This window comes from Anguilla rostrata, chromosome 4 (assembly GCF_018555375.3).
Source record: "Anguilla rostrata isolate EN2019 chromosome 4, ASM1855537v3, whole genome shotgun sequence".
NCBI lineage: Eukaryota > Metazoa > Chordata > Actinopteri > Anguilliformes > Anguillidae > Anguilla > Anguilla rostrata.
Window position 1 is genome coordinate 50188891 of NC_057936.1, and position 19070 is coordinate 50207960.

Below are 19070 nucleotides of genomic sequence, written 5' to 3' on the forward strand. Positions count from 1 at the left end.
CAACTGCATACACAAATTTGATATTTCTACTTCCCCATACCATCTGCGAGATGTTTAAATATTCAGGCGAGGAGAACGTGCAACAGAAATATCAAAAGCCTACAGTAGACTGACACTGAACTGTGACAATACAGTATTTCGCTGCAGTTATAAAACACACGTTAGGTCATGGATCTGCCACTAGAGACTGCTGTTTCCCCTTTTCACTCCCTCTGTTTTCTTCCCACTTGAAGTTTTGTCCCGTGACTAATTTGAATGGAACTTTCAGAATAAACGTTTTAATGTTTCCTGCTTTGCCGGGCGTTTGACAGTGTTTAGCACGGGGATGGATGGTCGGAAGTTCTGCTTTAACAAATAAACGCATAACGTTAGTATTTTTTCAGAATTAAATGAATTCCCATTCCCTTTGATATCTGCAAGATAGTGAAGTATACTAATTGCGAAGAGCTAGAAAATAAGAAAAGGTAAGTTTACTTGCTACAAACTTAGCTAAGATTTGCTAGCTAGGAAAGTTACATAATGTTCCTGTGCGTGGCTTTTAGCCGACTAGCTTGCTGGATGACTACCGATTATAACAGCACCACTTCCATTATTTTCCTTACAAAGTAGAATTTTGGAAGCTTGATATACTTAAATGCCCTGTTTAAACTGTTAAATTGTACATAAATGGCTAACGTAACGTTGAGGTGTCATGTTGAGCAATTGGTAATCATTTTCCAGACAAAGTAGAAAACTATTTTTACTAGCTAGAAAGTTTCTTACTTTCTTACATTTTCGGTTTGATGTAACAACTCGCTCATTTACCAAGGTTTGGTAACAACCAAATATTAGTTTTTCCTTCCACGTATTTTGATACCTTTCAGTTCTGTCGAAGAGATGCACTAGTCCAGGAAAGTACCTGACTTTTGATAGCGAATTGTGTATTGAGGGTTAATCGGGATTACAGTATTCACTGTCGGCGATGGAAAAAGTGGTCATTTTAAGATATACTGTAAATTAACATAATTACTTTGAGAATATCTGTTGCAAATAATGAGGTCTGTTTATGTAACACTAGCAGGTCTAGTGTCATATTAAGAATTGATGAGACTAAAACAGTTTTATAATATGATTTGTTACGATATTCTAAAAAGGAGATGTTTTAGCTACATAGCATATTTGTATCCAGTAGATAAGCGAATACGCTTGACGATTGAAGTCATGGTTTACTTGAGTCGTGATTCACTTTGGAATACTAACGAAGCAAGTTACTTGAACTGCAAAAAATACTGCACGTGTTTACGCAGAAAACGCTACAACTTCTTCCATGTTTCCTTTCCATACTACTGGAACATTGCTTGTTTGTATAAAGTGAAATGAAGACATTATCTAGGCTATGTTCAGTGTATTGGTAGTAGTTTTGAGTAGTTGTCATAGAAGTGTACTATATCCAAATTTTGATTGTGAAAATGTTTTACTGTATTTTACTTGGCCAATTAAAATGTCACATATGATATACTCGTTTAGTTCTTGGTCCACTTGTGTTAAGTACTGCTGATAAAATAGCTGCAGTTGTGTTATTGCTTTTGCTGCAATGCAGAAGGTAATTTTCCTTTGCCAATAATTCATTTACTGATCTTTCCTTGTTCACAGTACATTCATTTAGATGCGTCAGATTTTCTAAATTTGAATTTGTTTAAAGAGCTTTTGTATGTGTGTGTGTTGGGGGTGTTGTAAATTTTTTGTGATTTTTTTTTTCCAAGACTGAAGAGCCAAAATATGTAATTTCAGGTCTACTGTTTATTTTAGGCAAGAGAATAATTACAGTAATTATGACCACTTTTCCGTGCACTCGGTGTTACGTTGACCATACTGTTAAATAACTAACAAACTAGCAGTGATGGGAAGATATTAGAATGGTCTGAGCTCAGTGATTTAGTCTATCGCAGCTGCAGTACATTTTAATGAATCTCTGTGTGCTTCTGCACCTAATAATCCCAATCCTTGATGTGTGAATTAATGTGGCTTTAATTTTTTTAAATTAAGAGTAACTGGTAATGCAGTGTGCCACAGATTATGTTGCTTGTTGATCAAATGTACCCTCAGTATAGTCTAAATGTTGCACTGTCTATGTTATGTGTGTCCTGAACAGATGGGACACTTAATTTTAAAGCAAGTCATGGTCAGAAATGTATTACTCCTTCTGATAAATAATTTGTATGTGGAGTGTATACATATTTGAAATGTGGAACAAGGGGGCTGCATCACAAAATGGTTCAACAGAAGTTCTGTGTTGTCCAGTGATATGAAATGATTTCAATAAATTGCTGTGTTGCTTGGAGAAATACCTGGCTCTTTAAGTTCTAGCCTCACTCTTTGGTTTAATTTTCCATTTTAGAAATGAAACGCTGCAGGCTGTAAGGGCTTACAAGAGTTAATGTAGCTCTCCCAGCAGGCAGGCTTTCTTTTTGGCATTTGAACATGGGTCAGTCTTTTCAAAAGTGGGCTGAAAAAACCTGGAATCCAGGAATCTTAATGCACGTTATGCAGGTGGCAGCATTTTTACTGAAGATCCCCCCCTTCCCTCTCCCCCCTGTACTGTAACTGAGGCCAAAGTTGCTGTGAGTGGTATGCGGCAAAGCTCATTTAGCTAATGATCCTAGCTCTTTAGTATGGCTCATACCCCTTCCCAGCTGCACTTATACTGTCCTCCCATGTTCCTCTCCTGGAGGAAGCCCAAATATCGCATTCTGAGGATGGGACAGGCAAGGAATTAGCAAAACAAACAAAAACGTATGACATCATGTAAAGTTAGGCTTTTTTTATTATCCTGCTGCTATTGTTACCTTTCATGAACATCCGCTAGTTTTTATGTGGGGCTGTATTCTCCATATGGTGTGTGTGTGTGTAGCTCCTGGGGAAAGGCCATCAGGTTCAGAGGTGACCTCATCATTTCCAGGACCAACGGCCGCTGTGCCACAGAGACACCTGTCTAGGCGTGTGACAGGCGCGGGCCCGGGAAGGTTCTGGCGAGGCTGCCGGCGGTCGGCAGGGCCACACGGTTCTGGTGCGGTCTCTTCTGAACCGCTGCAGGCAGCAGGCAGCAGGCACAGAGCAGTACCCACAGGGGTTTTCACATCTCCACAGATTTATGCACGGTTCCTCACACTTCCACCTGGTTAAAGAGCAAACCACTGGAATAACAGCCTTTTAGGCCTAGGTCTGCAGAGGCTTGTTTTTTTTTTTTTTTTTGAAACATGGAAAGGTTGTTATAATCTCTCAGCATGTCTATTTGAACATACCAAATGCTTTACCTGCATAAATACGAAATTCCTATTGATTTTAATGCAGGTCTACATACCCTAACATTCACCCTAACCCATACCCTAACATTCACTACATACCCTAACATTCACCCTAACCCATACCCTAACATTCACTACATACCCTAACATTCACCCTAACCCATACCCTAACATTCACTACATACCCTAACATTCACAAAGTAATAAGCTATAAGTTATAAGTCTCATATCTCATATTTTCTTATACATTAGTTAGCTGTCATTAAGTTTAAACTCTGGAAACAAAGTTATTTTTCTGAACATGAGCTATTTTTTTAGTTCAGTTTTGGATTCTGTGATACCTCTCTTGTAATTTTCTGTTTAAGTGCAGTACTACACAGGCCAGCCTGTTAAAGACTTTCAAACGTGTATCTTTATGATTTCCTGTACAATCACTGGATTCCAGGATCTTAATCTTAATCTTAGTTCACATCCATATTTGGGCCCCCTTGGTTGAAAGAGTGAAATTCTGGAAGACTATGGATGCTCTACTTGAGGAAACGGATACAATTGCTTCTGAGTGTTTCATTGAATTTGTGTGAAAGATTTTACCAGTGTAGCTATGCACCTATTTTAAGATGAAGCAACGCCTCAGAGTGCTGAGAGACATCTGGTGGATAGCTGAAATGTTGTCTAAAGGAGTGTGTTCCTGTTGGCTCACCTCCCAAACAACCCCCTTCTCTGCTGCTGTAAATTCAGAAATTTTATTGAAATAGATCTGTTAATGTAAAGAAAATACAGCTGAGGGAGTAAAAATAATTTCTTAGAATTAAAAAAACATCATCAAAAATTTACCAGTGAGAGAGGATGGCAGTGTCAGCCCTCTCTTGCTGGTGATGGCTGTTGAAAACGTGACAAAGAAAGGCTAAAAATCTAGGCCAGCACCACACTGCGTTAACAAAACAAAGGCTACGGGTGTATGAATTTGGGAACTAAAAGTGCTCTACTTCCTTTTATTAATGAACTCGACTTTCAGATCCCCTGCAGCAGTACCGCACGCATCCGTGCAGGGTTTTTTGTGTAGAATCTTCAGTTTGGGGAAGGAAATGGCCCTTGCATCAAGGTGGCTTTTGTGTGAGCTGATTTGAACATCAACATTTTTAACTGCTGTGAGAACCGATGGACTGCTCTGTATCAGGCTACGTCGTAACCTCTGCCCCACAGTCCTCCCAGGGCACATAGCTTGGTTGCTGGCCGGAAGAAGCCGCGAAACTGGTCTGCATTATTTACCTAAAGCACCACATGCAAATGCTCCGTGGCTTGAGACGTGTACACCTTCTCTGGCCTCCATACGGAAAAACCTGCCTCTTAGTGCCAACTCACAAGGCTGTGCTTCCCAGTCAGGGAAGGTAAGACTGAGTCATGCCAAAGAATCGTATGGCTGAGAGCGTATGCAGAGGAGCAAAAAGCACCTGTAAGTTATTTTATTTTATTTTTGTTAAGCCTGCTCTTTTGTGTCTTGTTGCTTTGGTGTGTTCTGAGCGAGTTTTGTATAGTCTGAATGCATTTTTTTCCTCCTCGCTTGGCGTGGTGAGATTTCTCTGCATGCTTGGGCATGAATGCGCACCAGCGCACTCTGAATGGCCCAGCAGGAGTGTTCTTTCTCCATGCCGCTAAGTATTTGTGCAAGTCAGTACTGGTCCATTCAGGCAACTGGCGATACGGTGTGGGCACACCTGACCACCTGAAAAGAGTCGTTTGCAGCAGAGAAGGCGGTAATTTGAGGTAGGACAGATCCATCTGTTGTTGAGGCAAGCTTTAATTCTGAGAAGCAGTTGCTGTGGTCACTTGGACTAAACTCCAGCTCATTCGTTTAGCAGTCCGGTCTAGACCACTGAGACTGACCATATTTTGTGGTTTATACATTATTTGTAACTTCCAGTTGATTGCGAAAGTGACAGTTTTTCTCTGGCAGTACCTGATGAACCACCATAGCTTCGGTATGTGAGAGAGCCTGTTATGTCGCATTCTGGTGACATACCCATTTTTCTCACATAAATGGATGTGCACCACCTTTTTTTAACGAAGATCATCTGACTGTGAGTTTCCTTTTGTAGCTCATCTCTTAGGCTAATTGCAGTTTGGACGCGTTTCAGAACGGGAGTTCTATAGCTGCTGAGGAGTTTGTGCCTAATTAGGTTCACAGGTCTAAAATGCCTCCTGGCTGCCTCTTCGGCTGTGTGTACTGTTTGCCCAGAGAGCTGGGAATAGCCACGTAATGCCGGCACACAACAGTGTTGTCTGAGTCCCACGGGGGTGAAGTGGGACATCCAGAGATGAAGAAATCATGTCACGCTTTTGAAATAGACGGCCACACGGTTCCCATTTGATTTGACTCGTTTTGTAATCGACCTTCGGGCCAGAGTGTTTCTCTTCCACTCCCTCCTGGCCTTTCTTCCTGTTTTAAATGACAGTTTCTCCTTAGTTTGTTTGTGTAACCCATCACGCCATCGCTGAAATTCTGTGTGTGTTTACGTTTCTTTGTCTGAGATCCCCGGTACTCAGCCCCAGCGTTTGTAGCGGAGCGGAGTTAACGTGGCAGCAGCCGGCTCTGACTGGGGGTCCCTGCCACATAGCCACGGTGGGGTCTTCACTGTGCCTGAGTGCTGGACACTTCAAACGCTAGTAGAAGGTTATCTAAAAACGACCTGCTCTCTGAGAGAGCGCAGTGAGCGGTGTGCACGCGTCCGGGAGAGCGGGAGGGTGAGAGGGGTGAGCGAGGCTGTGGAAACACCCTGTTCTGCCCTGTAGGGGGAGGGGGGGAAGAGAGAGAGAGAGAGACAGAGACAGAGAGAGACAGAGGGAGAGCGTGAAGCTCGTTCCCCGTCAGGAGCGTGATCACCGACCCCGTTCAGCTCCGGCCGCAGTCACGGCAAACTTCCCCAGTTCCAGGAAGCGGCGCGCGAAAACCGGAGGGGATTGGGCTCCAGCTGCGGGAGGCGCAGACTTTTTTACTTTCTACAGTTTACCCTGTCTGTCCCCCCCCCCCCTTCCAGGAGCGCAGAACCGGGATGGGATTGGGCTGCTGTTCGTGTGCTCCGTGCGCTGGCGACACCCTGTCCCGCTGCTGAAGAACAAGGCCCAGCTCTGTGACCCCGCTCCGCTCTGCTCCGCCCCCCCCGCCCGCCCGCCCGACCAGCCCCGCGACATGGAGGAGCACGCCAGCTGCCCCAACGTCAGCATCCCCTGCTACAACGAGCAGAGGGACAAGAAGAAGCGCTTCACCGTGAGTACGAGCGCCACCTCTCGGCGCGGAGCCGGGCCCTTTGAGCAAGGCTAGCGCGCGGAGCCGCGGGCCCCTCTGTAACACTCCCAGCTCCAGTGCGTGACGTGTCTGCCCGTCTCAAACAGAGCGCAGCTACAACAGTGGCATTTTGTCTCGAGTCGGTGCGTCACACCTGTTGAAACACAGAATTCCTTTTTTTTTTCAGCATTCAGTTTTAATTCGTTTGTGGAAGGTTTCTGGAAACCTCACCAAAATATTTATGCCGAAATATGAGCCGGGCACATTTGAAATGGAAGAATTGCCAAATGTTTGTGAATAAATGTCATCCCTGAAACAAACTCGAAAACATAAGGCATGCGCCACCAGGCCAGGATGAAACACGCTGCACACAAATTCCTGAGTGTAGCAATGCTGTTACATTCCAGCACTGGTCTTCGTAAGAGCTGTGGGGTGAGAGGGAACACACTGTGCCGGCAGAGTCAACAGTCACCGTGCTCCCCACAGGGGCCCATTACTACCGTGGGAGGGATTGTAAAATAATAGAAAATCCATAAGCGTGGACAGTTCCTCATAAGGGCCGTGATGACACATCTCAGAACGTTACAGTGCACTTTCATGTCGGCCCGTGTCGTCTGGAAAGCCCGGTCTTGTCGGCCCATCCGTTCCTTTCTCTTTTTTCAGGTTTACAAAGTCATGGTCAGCGTCGGGAGGCACGAATGGTTCGTCTTCAGGAGATACGCAGAGTTCGACAAACTCTACAACACGGTGAGCCTTCAGAACTGAATCGTAGAGGAGCGAAGAACCTGCCTCATAATGTTTACAGTGCAACAGTGGTTGTGTTGGCCTCCCCCTCAGTGCAGGAGCCTCAAGGCAACAGCATGAGAGACCACACACGCATATAAGCCTAGAGTCCGACCGAGGACATCTTCAATTACTCAGTCGTGCGAGTGTTAGCGTGAGGGGGGGGGGGGCGTGGTTACATCTGACCACTTTATGGAAATAAATTTAGAATTTCATCTCGTCTTGGGCGAGACCAGCGATGTGAATAGACGTGAGCAAATATACCAAAGTCATCCGACCTGCGTGTAAGCCATTGAAAGCGATGGGAAGATTGTTTTTGTTGAGGGGGGGTGTTTCATTTGAATGGGTGGATTGATTAAATTTGACATACTGTAAAGCAAGACTCACCAGAGCTGTTGCAGAAGAGATGCCTTTCAATATTTTGAGGCCTTTGTTTACTCTATGGCTAATGAGTGACTATCCTGTGTTATTCAGAGCTAAGCCATGCTAAATGAGTGTGTAGGCCAGACTCACAGAGTCTGTAGGAGGTGGTGTTGTAATGTTGAGGGCAGGATCCCTGTTTCCCACTCTCCATAAGTGTGATTGGTGCAACTGAACACCACAGCCGGCTCATTCCAGATTCAAGACCTGATCTGGTCTGATCCGTGCACAGTACAGTCACACAGATGGAAGCCAGTAAAAGGAAGGCGATGTAGGAAACAAATTGAGAAAAACATTTTAGTGTTTGGTTAGATGACCTTTCTGTGGGAAGGGGCAAAAGTCAAGGATCCGCTATTTCAAATAATGGAGCCATTTGCATAGTGAAGAAGTGGTGTGGTTAGCACCTTTGAATTGTGTGGTTCCTACCAGTGATGAGATTATTTATTAATCAATAATAACATCAATTAACTTATAACACACTACACCCTGCAATGGAAGTCTGTAGAGATTCATGTGGTCTTGTTGATTCCATAATGGGTAAACTTGAAGGTTGTCATTATGATTGCACAGATTCTCAGCACGTCTTGCCCTTGCTCATATACTTGTTGTTAAACGTCTTCATGTTTTTCCTCTGTAGTTAAGAAAGCAGTTTCCTTCCATGAACCTGAAGATCCCAGCTAAGAGAATATTTGGGGACAATTTTGAGCCAGGTACACAGTAGTTACATGTTGCGTTTTTCTGGGACAATGCTGCATTTTTTTGACTCGGCCAAAATAAATTAATGTTATTTGGAGAAAATGATATCATGTGGATTCAACAAATTGGATTACTGGTAATGTGAAGACATGGAAATACAAGCAGTTCCAAATATTTGTCTACATTTGTGCCGATGCATAAATATTTATTATGCTAGGACAAATGATCTCATTGAATTATTTTCAACTTAGCATCAGGAATTGGCACCATACACCCTCTACCACAGTTTGAATGTCTCAGATAGCTACACTGATGAATACTGACTATTTTTGGAAAGGACTTGAAGAAATTTTCCTTTGGGTGTTCTTAATGTAATTTGTATTATTATTTGCTTGGAAAACTGTGACATTTTCTTTCTCTTGTGGGTCTTGGCTGATCCTGGAAAATTATAAATTTTTACAGTAAAACTATGAATGCAATGTTATCCTGGTTTTGTGTTCATTGAAGTCTTTTTGCAAAGTCTATATGAGGTGAAGGTATTGTATGTGTTAATTAAAGTCTTCCTCATCAGGGTTTATAAAACAAAGAAGAACTGGACTCCATGAATTCATCCAGAGGATAGTCTCCCATCCCGAACTTAGTAACCAGTAAGTACATTTGAGTGTGTTTTTCCTGTACTGTTGAATTGGCACTGAAGTTTCACCATGTATGAAGAATGATGAAGAAGGATATCACTAACACTGTTGTTTTGGGATGCACTATTGCATAATTGATTTTTAACTACATACTGAAGATTAGATTATCTTTTAAAAAAAACTTAAATTAAAGATTGAAACCTTTTGAAAACTGTTTTTCCTATTACAATTACTGTAACGATGGTATGAATGCCGTTTCACAGCAGCTCACCCCCATTTTGTTCTGTCCATACTGTCTCTAACTGTAAAATAGTAAGTACTTAAAAAAATAGCACTGGAATATTGTTTTTTTTCCTGGATGTATAAAAAGTACATTTATTAACCAGATGTGGTGTAGACACTTTTGGTAAATCTCTTGGGTCACGTGAACAAGGAAATTTATGAACTTAAACATTGTTTAATACTCAAGTTCAAGAGAAAATACTTTGTGGACTTTCTGAAACTTTATTAAAAAGAGACTGTGTGGAAAATGTCTGCCATGTGACTGCTTTTCCACTTCTGTCCCATAGTCCCGATGTCGTTGACTTTCTTCAGATGGACAAATCGAAAAACTTCTCAGATGCCTCCGAGGATGAAGATGATAAAGTAAGTGGCTTTGTCAAGACACTTGCTGTACGTAGCTGTAATGCTCTACGAGGTTGTAACAAGGTTGTTGTGCAACAAAACGAATGCAATGCAAACCCACATCATATTAGATTAGTTCAGTTTTACTAAGCGTAATATAATTAAGTGGTAGTTAGGATACAGCTGTCAGGGTGTTATGCAGTGTGATGTAAATGCTGTTCCATGCCTGTTATTTTGTATGTTACCCAACTGCCCAGGGAAATATAAGCTGTGGGGGAATGTGAATTAAGTAGTGACGGCTCAGGTCTGGCCCTGAAGAAGTTCAGTTCAGCAGGGCTTCCTGCTTTCTTTGAGCAGCCAGCAGTCTGCAGACAGGGCTCAAATTGAAACGGGTTCCAGTCAAGACGGCGGTTGGTTAAGTCCAGGATTTAAGCAGCTGGTGGGAATGTTAGCTCTGTGGTTCAGTCACCCTGTGCTCAGACATACACATCTAATGCCCTTCAGATGGTTTAGTGCAGTTCCTTTGTGGGTTGTGTATTTATTGTATTTTCCATATCAACTCTGGCTCAGTATGTAATGCTGAATGTATGGCCACTCCTGAAGACATGCACCAGGGTTCACATATCCAAACTATTAGGCCCACACACATAAGGTATGGTACACGTTTCTCACAAAATATGCTCATTTTAATTTTTCTTTCTTCTAGAAAAGCCCTACCTCCCGCAATATTAACCTGGGACCCTCTGGAAACCCTCTGTAAGCTTTGTATTCCTCCTGTCTGTTTTTACAGTCTGAAAGCAGGGCTTCACTTGTTGATCTTATTTAATTTCAGACAAAACAAATAGTGTTTGGCAAAACATTTGTCTGGATTAAATGCTTATTTTTGCTTGCGGTTCAGACATGGTGTATGTGCCTGCCCATCGCATGCGCTTTTCGCTTACGTGGAGCGTCACACAGGTCATATACGTACTACACTGAACATAGCTGACAGATTTCTGTGTTCCACAGCACCTGGAGAGGTTTTTTTTAATAAGATTACGTTCTCACTTTGTGGAGTGCTGTACAGCCAGATTTGATCTATAATGTGATTTTCACCTGACTGAAAAATATCACGACCCAGTACAAGGCTTGACTCTGCGAGGTGTAAAGGTCAAAACAATTCACAGTGCTTTCAAAGGCAGCGTTACATAACAGAGCCGTCACTCGAAGTGACACTGCTGCATAGCTATTCCCTGCATCATTAGTTACGTACTTGTGAGCGGTATGTTCCAGTAGCGTCCATTAAATAAATTATTGCACATAGTTATTGTGGTGAGGCCAGTTATAGCAGAGTGCAACATGCTAACACAATACAAAAAGGTATTTAAGTGAATTAGTCCCTGATGATATGTTACTGCTTATTTCAGGTTCCTCTTAATTCATAATTGAGAGAATTGTTTGGGGTGAACATTGAGCAATGATCATTTTATATTTGCTATATATTGAAAATGTTGAACATGAGTAAAATTTTAAATTAACTATGCTATTGTAAATATATGTTTTATGATATAATTTGTTTTTATTGTTAAAATATAATTACAAGCTGTAATTTATAGTGTGGAAATAAATCCTTAAAAATTCAGAATCTCAGTTGAGTGTTTTTGATCATTACAGTGCAAAGCCCACAGACTTTGACTTCCTTAAAGTCATTGGGAAGGGGAGTTTTGGCAAGGTATGTGTTCAGCTGATGACTCATTAATTGCTGCAGTGTTTCTCAGATGTGGTCCTGGTGGATTTCTGGTTCTGCTTGTTTTTTTATTTTAAAATCAACAACCAACTTAGACCCAAGAAACCATATGAGGCAAGTTAACTGTATAATCAAATGCTCTCATTGATTGTTAAGTTTTGAGTGAAAATGAAATCCAGCATACCCTGTTCACCAGGACTGAGCTCTGAGGCACTGAGACTGATAAACACTACTGTAAACTATAAAATAATATTGTTTCTTAACACTCTTTAATTAAGTCTTACTTCTTGATCCTAGCACATAATTTGTTTTAAAAGCAGATGTTCACGCGAGTTCTGTGCTGTGTATGTTTTCTTGTCATCGACAAGCATAACCAGGTTAAAGGGGAAATTACATACTCTACGGCACATAGAAAAAAAATGTTTACTTGTAGCCATAGCCATGTGGCACTTCACTTTTCTTTTGGTTCTGCATGTGCCAATTTCAGGGATATTCCTTTAGGGAAGCGAGACCATGTTCAGTTCTGGTATTTGACAGTCCCGCTGTTCATTCCAGCCTCGCCGATTGTGCAAACCGACTCTCTTTCCTATCTAGGTCTTTCTCGCCAAATGCAGAAGGGACGAGAAGTTCTACGCAATCAAGGTCTTGCAGAAGAGAGTCATTCTGAACAGGAGAGAGGTGACATTTGAATGTGATCCCAGTCGAGGACCATTTTGCCCATTTAGCCGTTAGCCCTCCTGTTGTGCAGGGCTCTCATTTCACCCCATTCACACGCATCTTCTTCTCTACCAGCAAAAACACATCATGGCCGAACGCAATGTGCTGCTGAAGAACGTGAAGCATCCCTTCTTGGTGGGGCTGCATTATTCCTTCCAGACTGCAGACAAACTGTACTTTGTCTTGGACTTTGTCAATGGTGGAGAGGTGAGTATTTTCACACATGTGGGTGTGATGTCGGCAAGTCACATGTTGGGTAAAACCTAGATTGGCCCAAGAGAGGAAGTGCACTGTCTACTGCTCCCGGGTTTGATTTACGGTTGGAATGTCATCTGGACGCAAATGCAAATGTTCCCACTTGAATGCTTGCAGAGTTCATCTTCACACCCCACCGGTATGGAAACAAGGCAGGTTTGATGGACAGCTGGGGCATAAGCTGAATGCAGTCCCCCTGCCTTTCCTTTTAAAATGCTCAAGATGGGAAGTTTGTGATTAGCAGTCTGTGGGGACTCCGCTCGTATACCAGTCCGCTCGTGTTGCCAGGGGTTCAGTTCCCTGCCGCGGCCCTTTCCGTACGGTGATTCCTCCTCTATCTGTTGCCCTCTCTGCATTCTCCTTGTGTAAATAAAGTGGAAAAAATACACAAGGATAGCAGTCTGTCCCTCACCATAAAAATGCTGAAGATGGTCTTTCTGTGTCATGTGAACGAGTGTCTATACAGCAAGGCCTTAACTCACCCCTGCTTACTACTGACGTCAGAGTCTTTCTTCCTGTTTTGCATCCTCTTCACAGGATAGGCTTTATTTGCTACAACCAAGAACATTTGCATAGGTGGTCCAGATTATAAAAGAATGGAATTCAAACGACATTGTTTAGGCCATGATGGTGTTAGCTTCATTTTGAACCGCATATGAACTGAACAGAAAGAGGGCTGGTAGCGAGAGATCCCCGCTCAGGTTAAAATGCGCGTGCGCCAGTTTGAGCTGCGTGAGCAAATGCTTGAAACGAGCCCGTCAGTGAATGCCATTCCAGACACGCAAAGCCACTTCATGATCTCTCTGTCTAGGGCAGTCTATTGTAGTGTGACAAACGCATTGGAGCCATTGATGATGGCATTCACTTCACACCCAAACAATGCAGAGGAATTGCATGCATGTTATTCTCTTTTTTGAAGGAGATGTCATCTAGGTCATTATCGGTCCCGGCGTCAAAATACATAGGATTAAATCTTGAGACGTTTCTTCTGACATGCACATCTTTTATTTACATAACAAAGATCCAGTCTTTCTTATTTGTGTAGGTATGGTAGGCTTTAGCTTGTGAAAAAAACTGCTTTGACTGACAGATCAAATGCGGAACACGTAATCATAAAATGAAAACCTAATTTACCCTTATGTCATTTGTAGTTCAGGGAGAGGGTAAAACAATTTGAGTTTATATTTACAGCAGGGGCTGCCTTTACCATTTTGTTTTTCTGTTTGGTTCTAGCTTTTCTTCCACCTCCAAAGAGAACGGACCTTTCCAGAACCCAGAGCAAGGTTCTACATTGCAGAAATGGCAAGCGCGCTGGGCTATTTGCATTCCCTGAACATTGTTTACAGGTAAATAGAACACTTGTTAGAATTGATTCCTTGTCACTGTAGCCAAGCAAGGGTTAACAGCATACATGACGGGACACTCTGAGTGGACAAATTAGTCATCCATGTCAGGGCTGGTAGGTTTCCTGTAGGCCTCTTCTGCAGAGCTTTTTTTCCACTAGCCAAGTGTCTGGTGCAATGAATGTTTAACCCACGCTCGAAGGTTTTGCAGACAGGATTTTACTGTTGACTGTCCTGAGATTTATACACGTCTCCCCTCCCCCCATCTTTTCTGTGAATGTACTACACGTGCTGAGATGTGGTGTGTAGCGTGACCAAGCTTTCGCTGCACATGCCTGAAATATTTCCCCATACACAAGTCTGAAATATCTGTCCTCCTTTAACATTCATTTGCTTCATATTTTTTTCAACAAAAAACAAAATGGCTACTTTTTGCAAGCAGTTATGTGCTGTATATGTGAAGAGACTGATGATGAATGCATGGTTTGGCAGAGTATGTCCTTAACCTGTGGTGATTGTCAGAAAAAAATGTCAATGGACTAAAATAGGGTTGGGGTGTTTTACTGTTTTCTCTACATGATGAGAAGCTGATTTGTCCTTGCGATTACTCAAGTGCTCAAGTTTTATTTATTTATTTATTTTGGGAGGGGGGGGCGGGGATGCCTAAAGACTGTTTTACAGCAGCAGACCCACTTAAAAGTGTCACAGAGCATTTCCCCCTGGCCTTACTTCACACATCAGGACAGGAATGAGTACCCGACAGCTATCCGTCTCCTTTCCAAAAACAACAAAATATGAGCTACAAAGCGATGAATACTCACTTTAGCAATAAATGTAAAAACAGTATTTTATTTTAGACCAAGAAAATGACAAAATCATGTGTAAATGGTTGATTGTGGGTTTTATGTTATCAGTCATATTTATTGAAACTTAATTTTTTAAATTTAGTTTTAATTGATGTCTGGTTGTGTGACCAGACTCAACCTGGCAGTATTGTTAGCTAGCTTTAAGGTAGCCAGACTGAAAGGAATACAGAATATTGTTGCAATCCACTCCTGAGGCTGCGTGACCTCTCCGCTAACAGTGAATTCATTTTTAGTGCAGTGGTTAGTGCATCCTCCCCCCAGAGACCCCAGTTTGAGCCTCGCCTGATCCCTGCCACAGCTGTTACAATATAGAGCCATTCATCTATATATATGTGTGTGTGTGTGTGTGTGTGTGTGTGTGTATTTACATGTGTGCACATGTGCCCAAGTACTACAGTAGTAAAGCTAATGTTACTTTTGATTCCAAATAATTAAATATTATGAAGTAAAAGCTTAAAGCAATAACACAATTCTCTCGCTTATGTACTTGCTGTGTTGACTGACACTATTGCTATGATGCCAGTTAAACAGACTTGATAACATACGAAAACACAATTTTATGACATTTGAGCATGATTTTAGCTAGCTTATTGATATAGCATTGAAATGGTTATGAGTGCCTGTGCAACTTTTCTCACCTAAAAATAATAAAAAATAATAAAAGGATTAAAGCCGGTGAGCTGGGCTGGGACATCGGCAGCTTTACTGAAGAACCCAGCTTCAGCTTCAGCTTCAGCCCGTTCCCTGCTGCTACCCAACAGCGTGTGAATGCTTCTGTGACAAGCCAGAGAGACATGCTAAATAGAAACTATTAAGTTTAAATACGCTGTCCCACAGTCATCATTTACGATTACATTATTTTTCTAAGCAATTTAGAATCTGCAGATGGCTATTCATTTGTTCGAGTAAACAGTCCCAACCTAGTCTAAAATGAGTGTGAATGGAGAATTGATTTGCTTTTAATGGGATTTTTCTTTTCAGGGATTTGAAACCGGAAAATATTCTACTTGACCACGAAGTAAGCAGAATAACATTTTGTATTTATTATTATGTAGTAAATGATGTAAATGATGTTCAACTGAACAAAGGCTTACAATGGTCCAGTGGTTTAATACTCTTTTTGGTTGTTTTTATATTAATTGTTGAGACTCTTGTCCATTGGTCCACTGTTTTGACCCAGTTTTGAGGATTCTAATATGGCACTGGGTAGTAAAGTAGGTAAATGAATCCTGTACTTTCTATTCTCATAATTAAATATTGCTACCACTGCAGTTTTAATCTTGGTGGTACACTGCCTTTGTGTTGGTGAAAAACTTTCCAGAAAAATGTTCTGCTTGAAAATACTGCAAAGAAAACTGCCCAAACATTTAAATGGGTGTTGTAAAAATGTAATCTTGCAAAAACATGTCTTGTCAGAAAGCATTGGTGATAAAAACAAGAGTAATAATTATGTGTTACTTCCATGCTGGAGTACCAGATCTGGCTCAAAGCTCAAACAGTGAGTAAACATAGCGAAAAATACACTTGTGTATTAAATCCAATTTTCTCCACTAAAAAAGGAGAATTGGAGAATTATTTCAGTTTTATTAATGGAAGGTAACAGCTGTGATTAGATTTCAGTTTAACGCTTAAGTGTTTACTGAAGAATCCGGTGGAGAATGAGAGGAAATGCTGAGCTGGGTACACACTGGCTGGCATTCCACTGCAACAAAAGATTCTTCATATTGAGGATAATGGGCCACTTTGTCTAGAAAACGCCACTGTCTGACACGGTCTCTATCTGGCTTTTTTAAAGGGACATGTAGTTTTAACTGACTTTGGACTGTGCAAAGAGGGCATCTCCCAAGCTGATACCACAACCACATTCTGTGGGACCCCAGAGGTACAGTAACATTTTCTCTCCATAAATCAGATTGGCTAGGTATTTCCAACAAATGAGTTCACTGTGCCTTGTTGTGTATTTTCTGTTCTTTAAAAAAATCCCTTTCACAAAATTGGAAGTTCTAAATTAGTGTGTAAATAGCTTTTTGGCACTGTACAATCCAGTATATGAAATACATAGCATGTGAATGTTAGTTTTTCTGACGTGTAAAATTTCACATGATTGCTCAAACTTCAATTCCCAGGCGTTCGTTTCCGTTTGGGGTAGTCTGGCCCACGGTAATTTGTGTGCTCATGTTCCGCATACAGTATCTAGCCCCAGAGGTCCTGAGGAAGCAACCATATGACAACACTGTGGACTGGTGGTGCCTGGGATCTGTCCTTTACGAGATGCTCTTTGGCCTGGTGAGTGACTGCTCACTGCTAATACAGTCCTGCTTCACGTGTGTGTAAAATTCTGAACAGACGCTCCGCCCTTCGGTCTGTATTGAAATCCCTGCTGGAACATGCAATGAGCAAGACAACAAGGTTCTAATAAAACATTTTGTCACGTTTGAAAGTGAAACGTTCCTGCAGAACTTTCTCTTCTCCCTTTTAAACTGGATTGTTTCTCTTGTAGCCTCCGTTCTACAGCAGGGACACGCACGAGATGTATGACAACATCCTGCACAAGGCGCTGGTGATGCGGCCCGGGGCGTCTGGCAGCGCCTGGTCGATCCTGCAGGCTCTTCTGGAGAAGGACCGGACCAGGAGGCTAGGCTCCAGAGAGGACTTCGTGAGTTAAACAGTGCATTTGACCTGAATGGCTCCATCTTGTGGTACAAGACTATGCAAATGGCTCTGTGGTGGTGTACTGCATGGCTTCTCAAGCCTGCTTACCACCAGGGCCACGGGGTCTTCAAGAGATGTCTTCCAGCGGTTATTAATTTGTTAGTTGTCTTTATTTGGCCTCCCACTTTAGAGATTGTTAGAAACTTAAAGAGGCTTAAAGCCTTAGCTGGGTAACCCTGTGTTTTAACCAATAATTTTCTTATTTGTCGCAATGCAAAATGGTTATGTGCTCTGTACTTTTAATTTTAAATATTCTATGAAATATCAAAACATGTTTTATTTGCCGCAAAGACTTTGTAGTGATTTCAATTATATTTAAACTCTGGACATGTCTGTGTTTTTAATGCTTAAGTAGTAAGAGTTCTCATAATCTGCCTTTTGTTAGATATCCATTTTTTCTTGTTGTTTTTTTTTCATGCTTGAAAACCTGAAAATTTAACTTTCTTGTCCTCCTTTTTTCAGATTGAGGTCAAGAGTCACAGTTTCTTTTCCTCCATCAACTGGGAGGACCTAGAACAGAAAAAGATTCCACCCCCATTCAATCCAAATGTGGTACGTGTACACATTTGTGACAAAATGTGTGTGTAACAGACAGCAAGCATGCACTGATATTATGTTGAAAGCAGTATTAGTCTGAATGCCAAAAATAAACATTTGGCATATTTCTATGTATTACTAAAAGCTTCAGAAGTAATTAAATGAGATGTACTGATTGGAATTTTCTGCTGTTAGATTTGTGTTGTCCTTATAAATTTTTTATTTTATTTCTCTCTCTTCACAGAATTCTCAGTATGACATTGCAAACTTTGATCCAGAATTCACAGATGAAACCGTTCCAAACTCTGTCTGCTATTCCACCGAACATTCCATTGTCAATGCCAGTGTAATGGAAGCTGATGATGCCTTCTTGGGCTTTTCTTATGCCCCACCCTCAGACGATGCCTTCATGTAGAAGATCCCAATGTCTACATCTCTCTCTTTCTCTTCTTACTTGAGTGCTATAGATTGAAGGTGACAAAAAAGGGAATAATTCCTTTTCTACATGAATTCCTTTCAACAGATGGCCAAAGCCTTTGTAGTCAGATAACACTTCTAAATGGTATGGACAGCTGGCTGTGTCAGGATATCATTTTTTAATCTTATGGTATTTATGTAACATATTATATTTAAAATATATATGTATATATATTTGATCAAGATATTAACATGTTCAACCAAATTTGTTTTGTAAATGACTTACTTATACCTTATAATCACGGTTTTCATTTTAATGTACTGCAATGAAAATTGATATCACCTTCCAATTTTTTTTAAATTACTAAATTAGCATAAATTAGCAGGCATGAATAATGCAATTGCATAAACTAATTTTTTTTCTCCACCAAAGAGGTCACCTGTTTGCCATAATGTGCCTAACATCAAATAGTGTTTGATGCTGTATTTAAAAAGAATTTATTAGGTTTCTGTGTAAATATTTTTGTATATAGTATTTTGGTGGACAGAAGTAACTGTTACATAAGTATGACCAAGCCTCAAGTAAGATTACAATTTTATGATTTAAGAAGCTAATTTTGTCTAGGAAGTCATTAGTAAGAAGCCAACTTTTGTTACAAGCATATAATTGTAATTTCCTTTTGAACATGAATATGTCTTCATCCCCATTTGTTTATCATATTAAAAGAATTAGCCTGCTACATCCAGTGTTTCCTAGATTTATTTTCTGCAT

General features: G+C 41.2%; 1 protein-coding gene across 2 annotated transcripts; it reads left to right on the top strand.

The window, feature by feature from the left end:
* Positions 1-272: 272 nt before the first annotated feature.
* sgk3 (serum/glucocorticoid regulated kinase family member 3) lies at positions 273-19038 on the top strand. Of its 2 annotated transcripts, none has more exons than XM_064333016.1 (17): positions 273-464; positions 6320-6549; positions 7231-7314; positions 8408-8480; positions 9038-9113; positions 9671-9746; positions 10432-10481; positions 11379-11436; positions 12046-12129; positions 12244-12375; positions 13657-13769; positions 15614-15650; positions 16428-16514; positions 16823-16918; positions 17133-17288; positions 17807-17896; positions 18126-19038. In XM_064333016.1, the coding sequence occupies exons 2-17, from the start codon at positions 6472-6474 to the stop codon at positions 18294-18296; spliced, it is 1461 nt and encodes a 486-aa protein (XP_064189086.1). In that variant the 5' UTR covers positions 273-464; positions 6320-6471; the 3' UTR covers positions 18297-19038. The 2 variants fall into 2 exon arrangements, with proteins under 2 accessions (XP_064189086.1, XP_064189087.1); XM_064333017.1 differs by lacking the exon at positions 273-464 and adding an exon at positions 4415-4737.
* The last annotated feature ends 32 nt before the right edge of the window (positions 19039-19070 follow it).

Bases quoted from the DNA above. Each gene is read 5' to 3' on its own strand.
- sgk3 (XM_064333016.1), top strand. From the start codon at position 6,472: ATGGAGGAGCACGCCAGCTGCCCCAACGTCAGCATCCCCTGCTACAAC. The intron at 16,515-16,822 runs GTACAGTAACAT...TTCCGCATACAG, and splicing joins CATTCTGTGGGACCCCAGAG to TATCTAGCCCCAGAGGTCCT. The intron at 16,919-17,132 runs GTGAGTGACTGC...TTTCTCTTGTAG, and splicing joins ACGAGATGCTCTTTGGCCTG to CCTCCGTTCTACAGCAGGGA.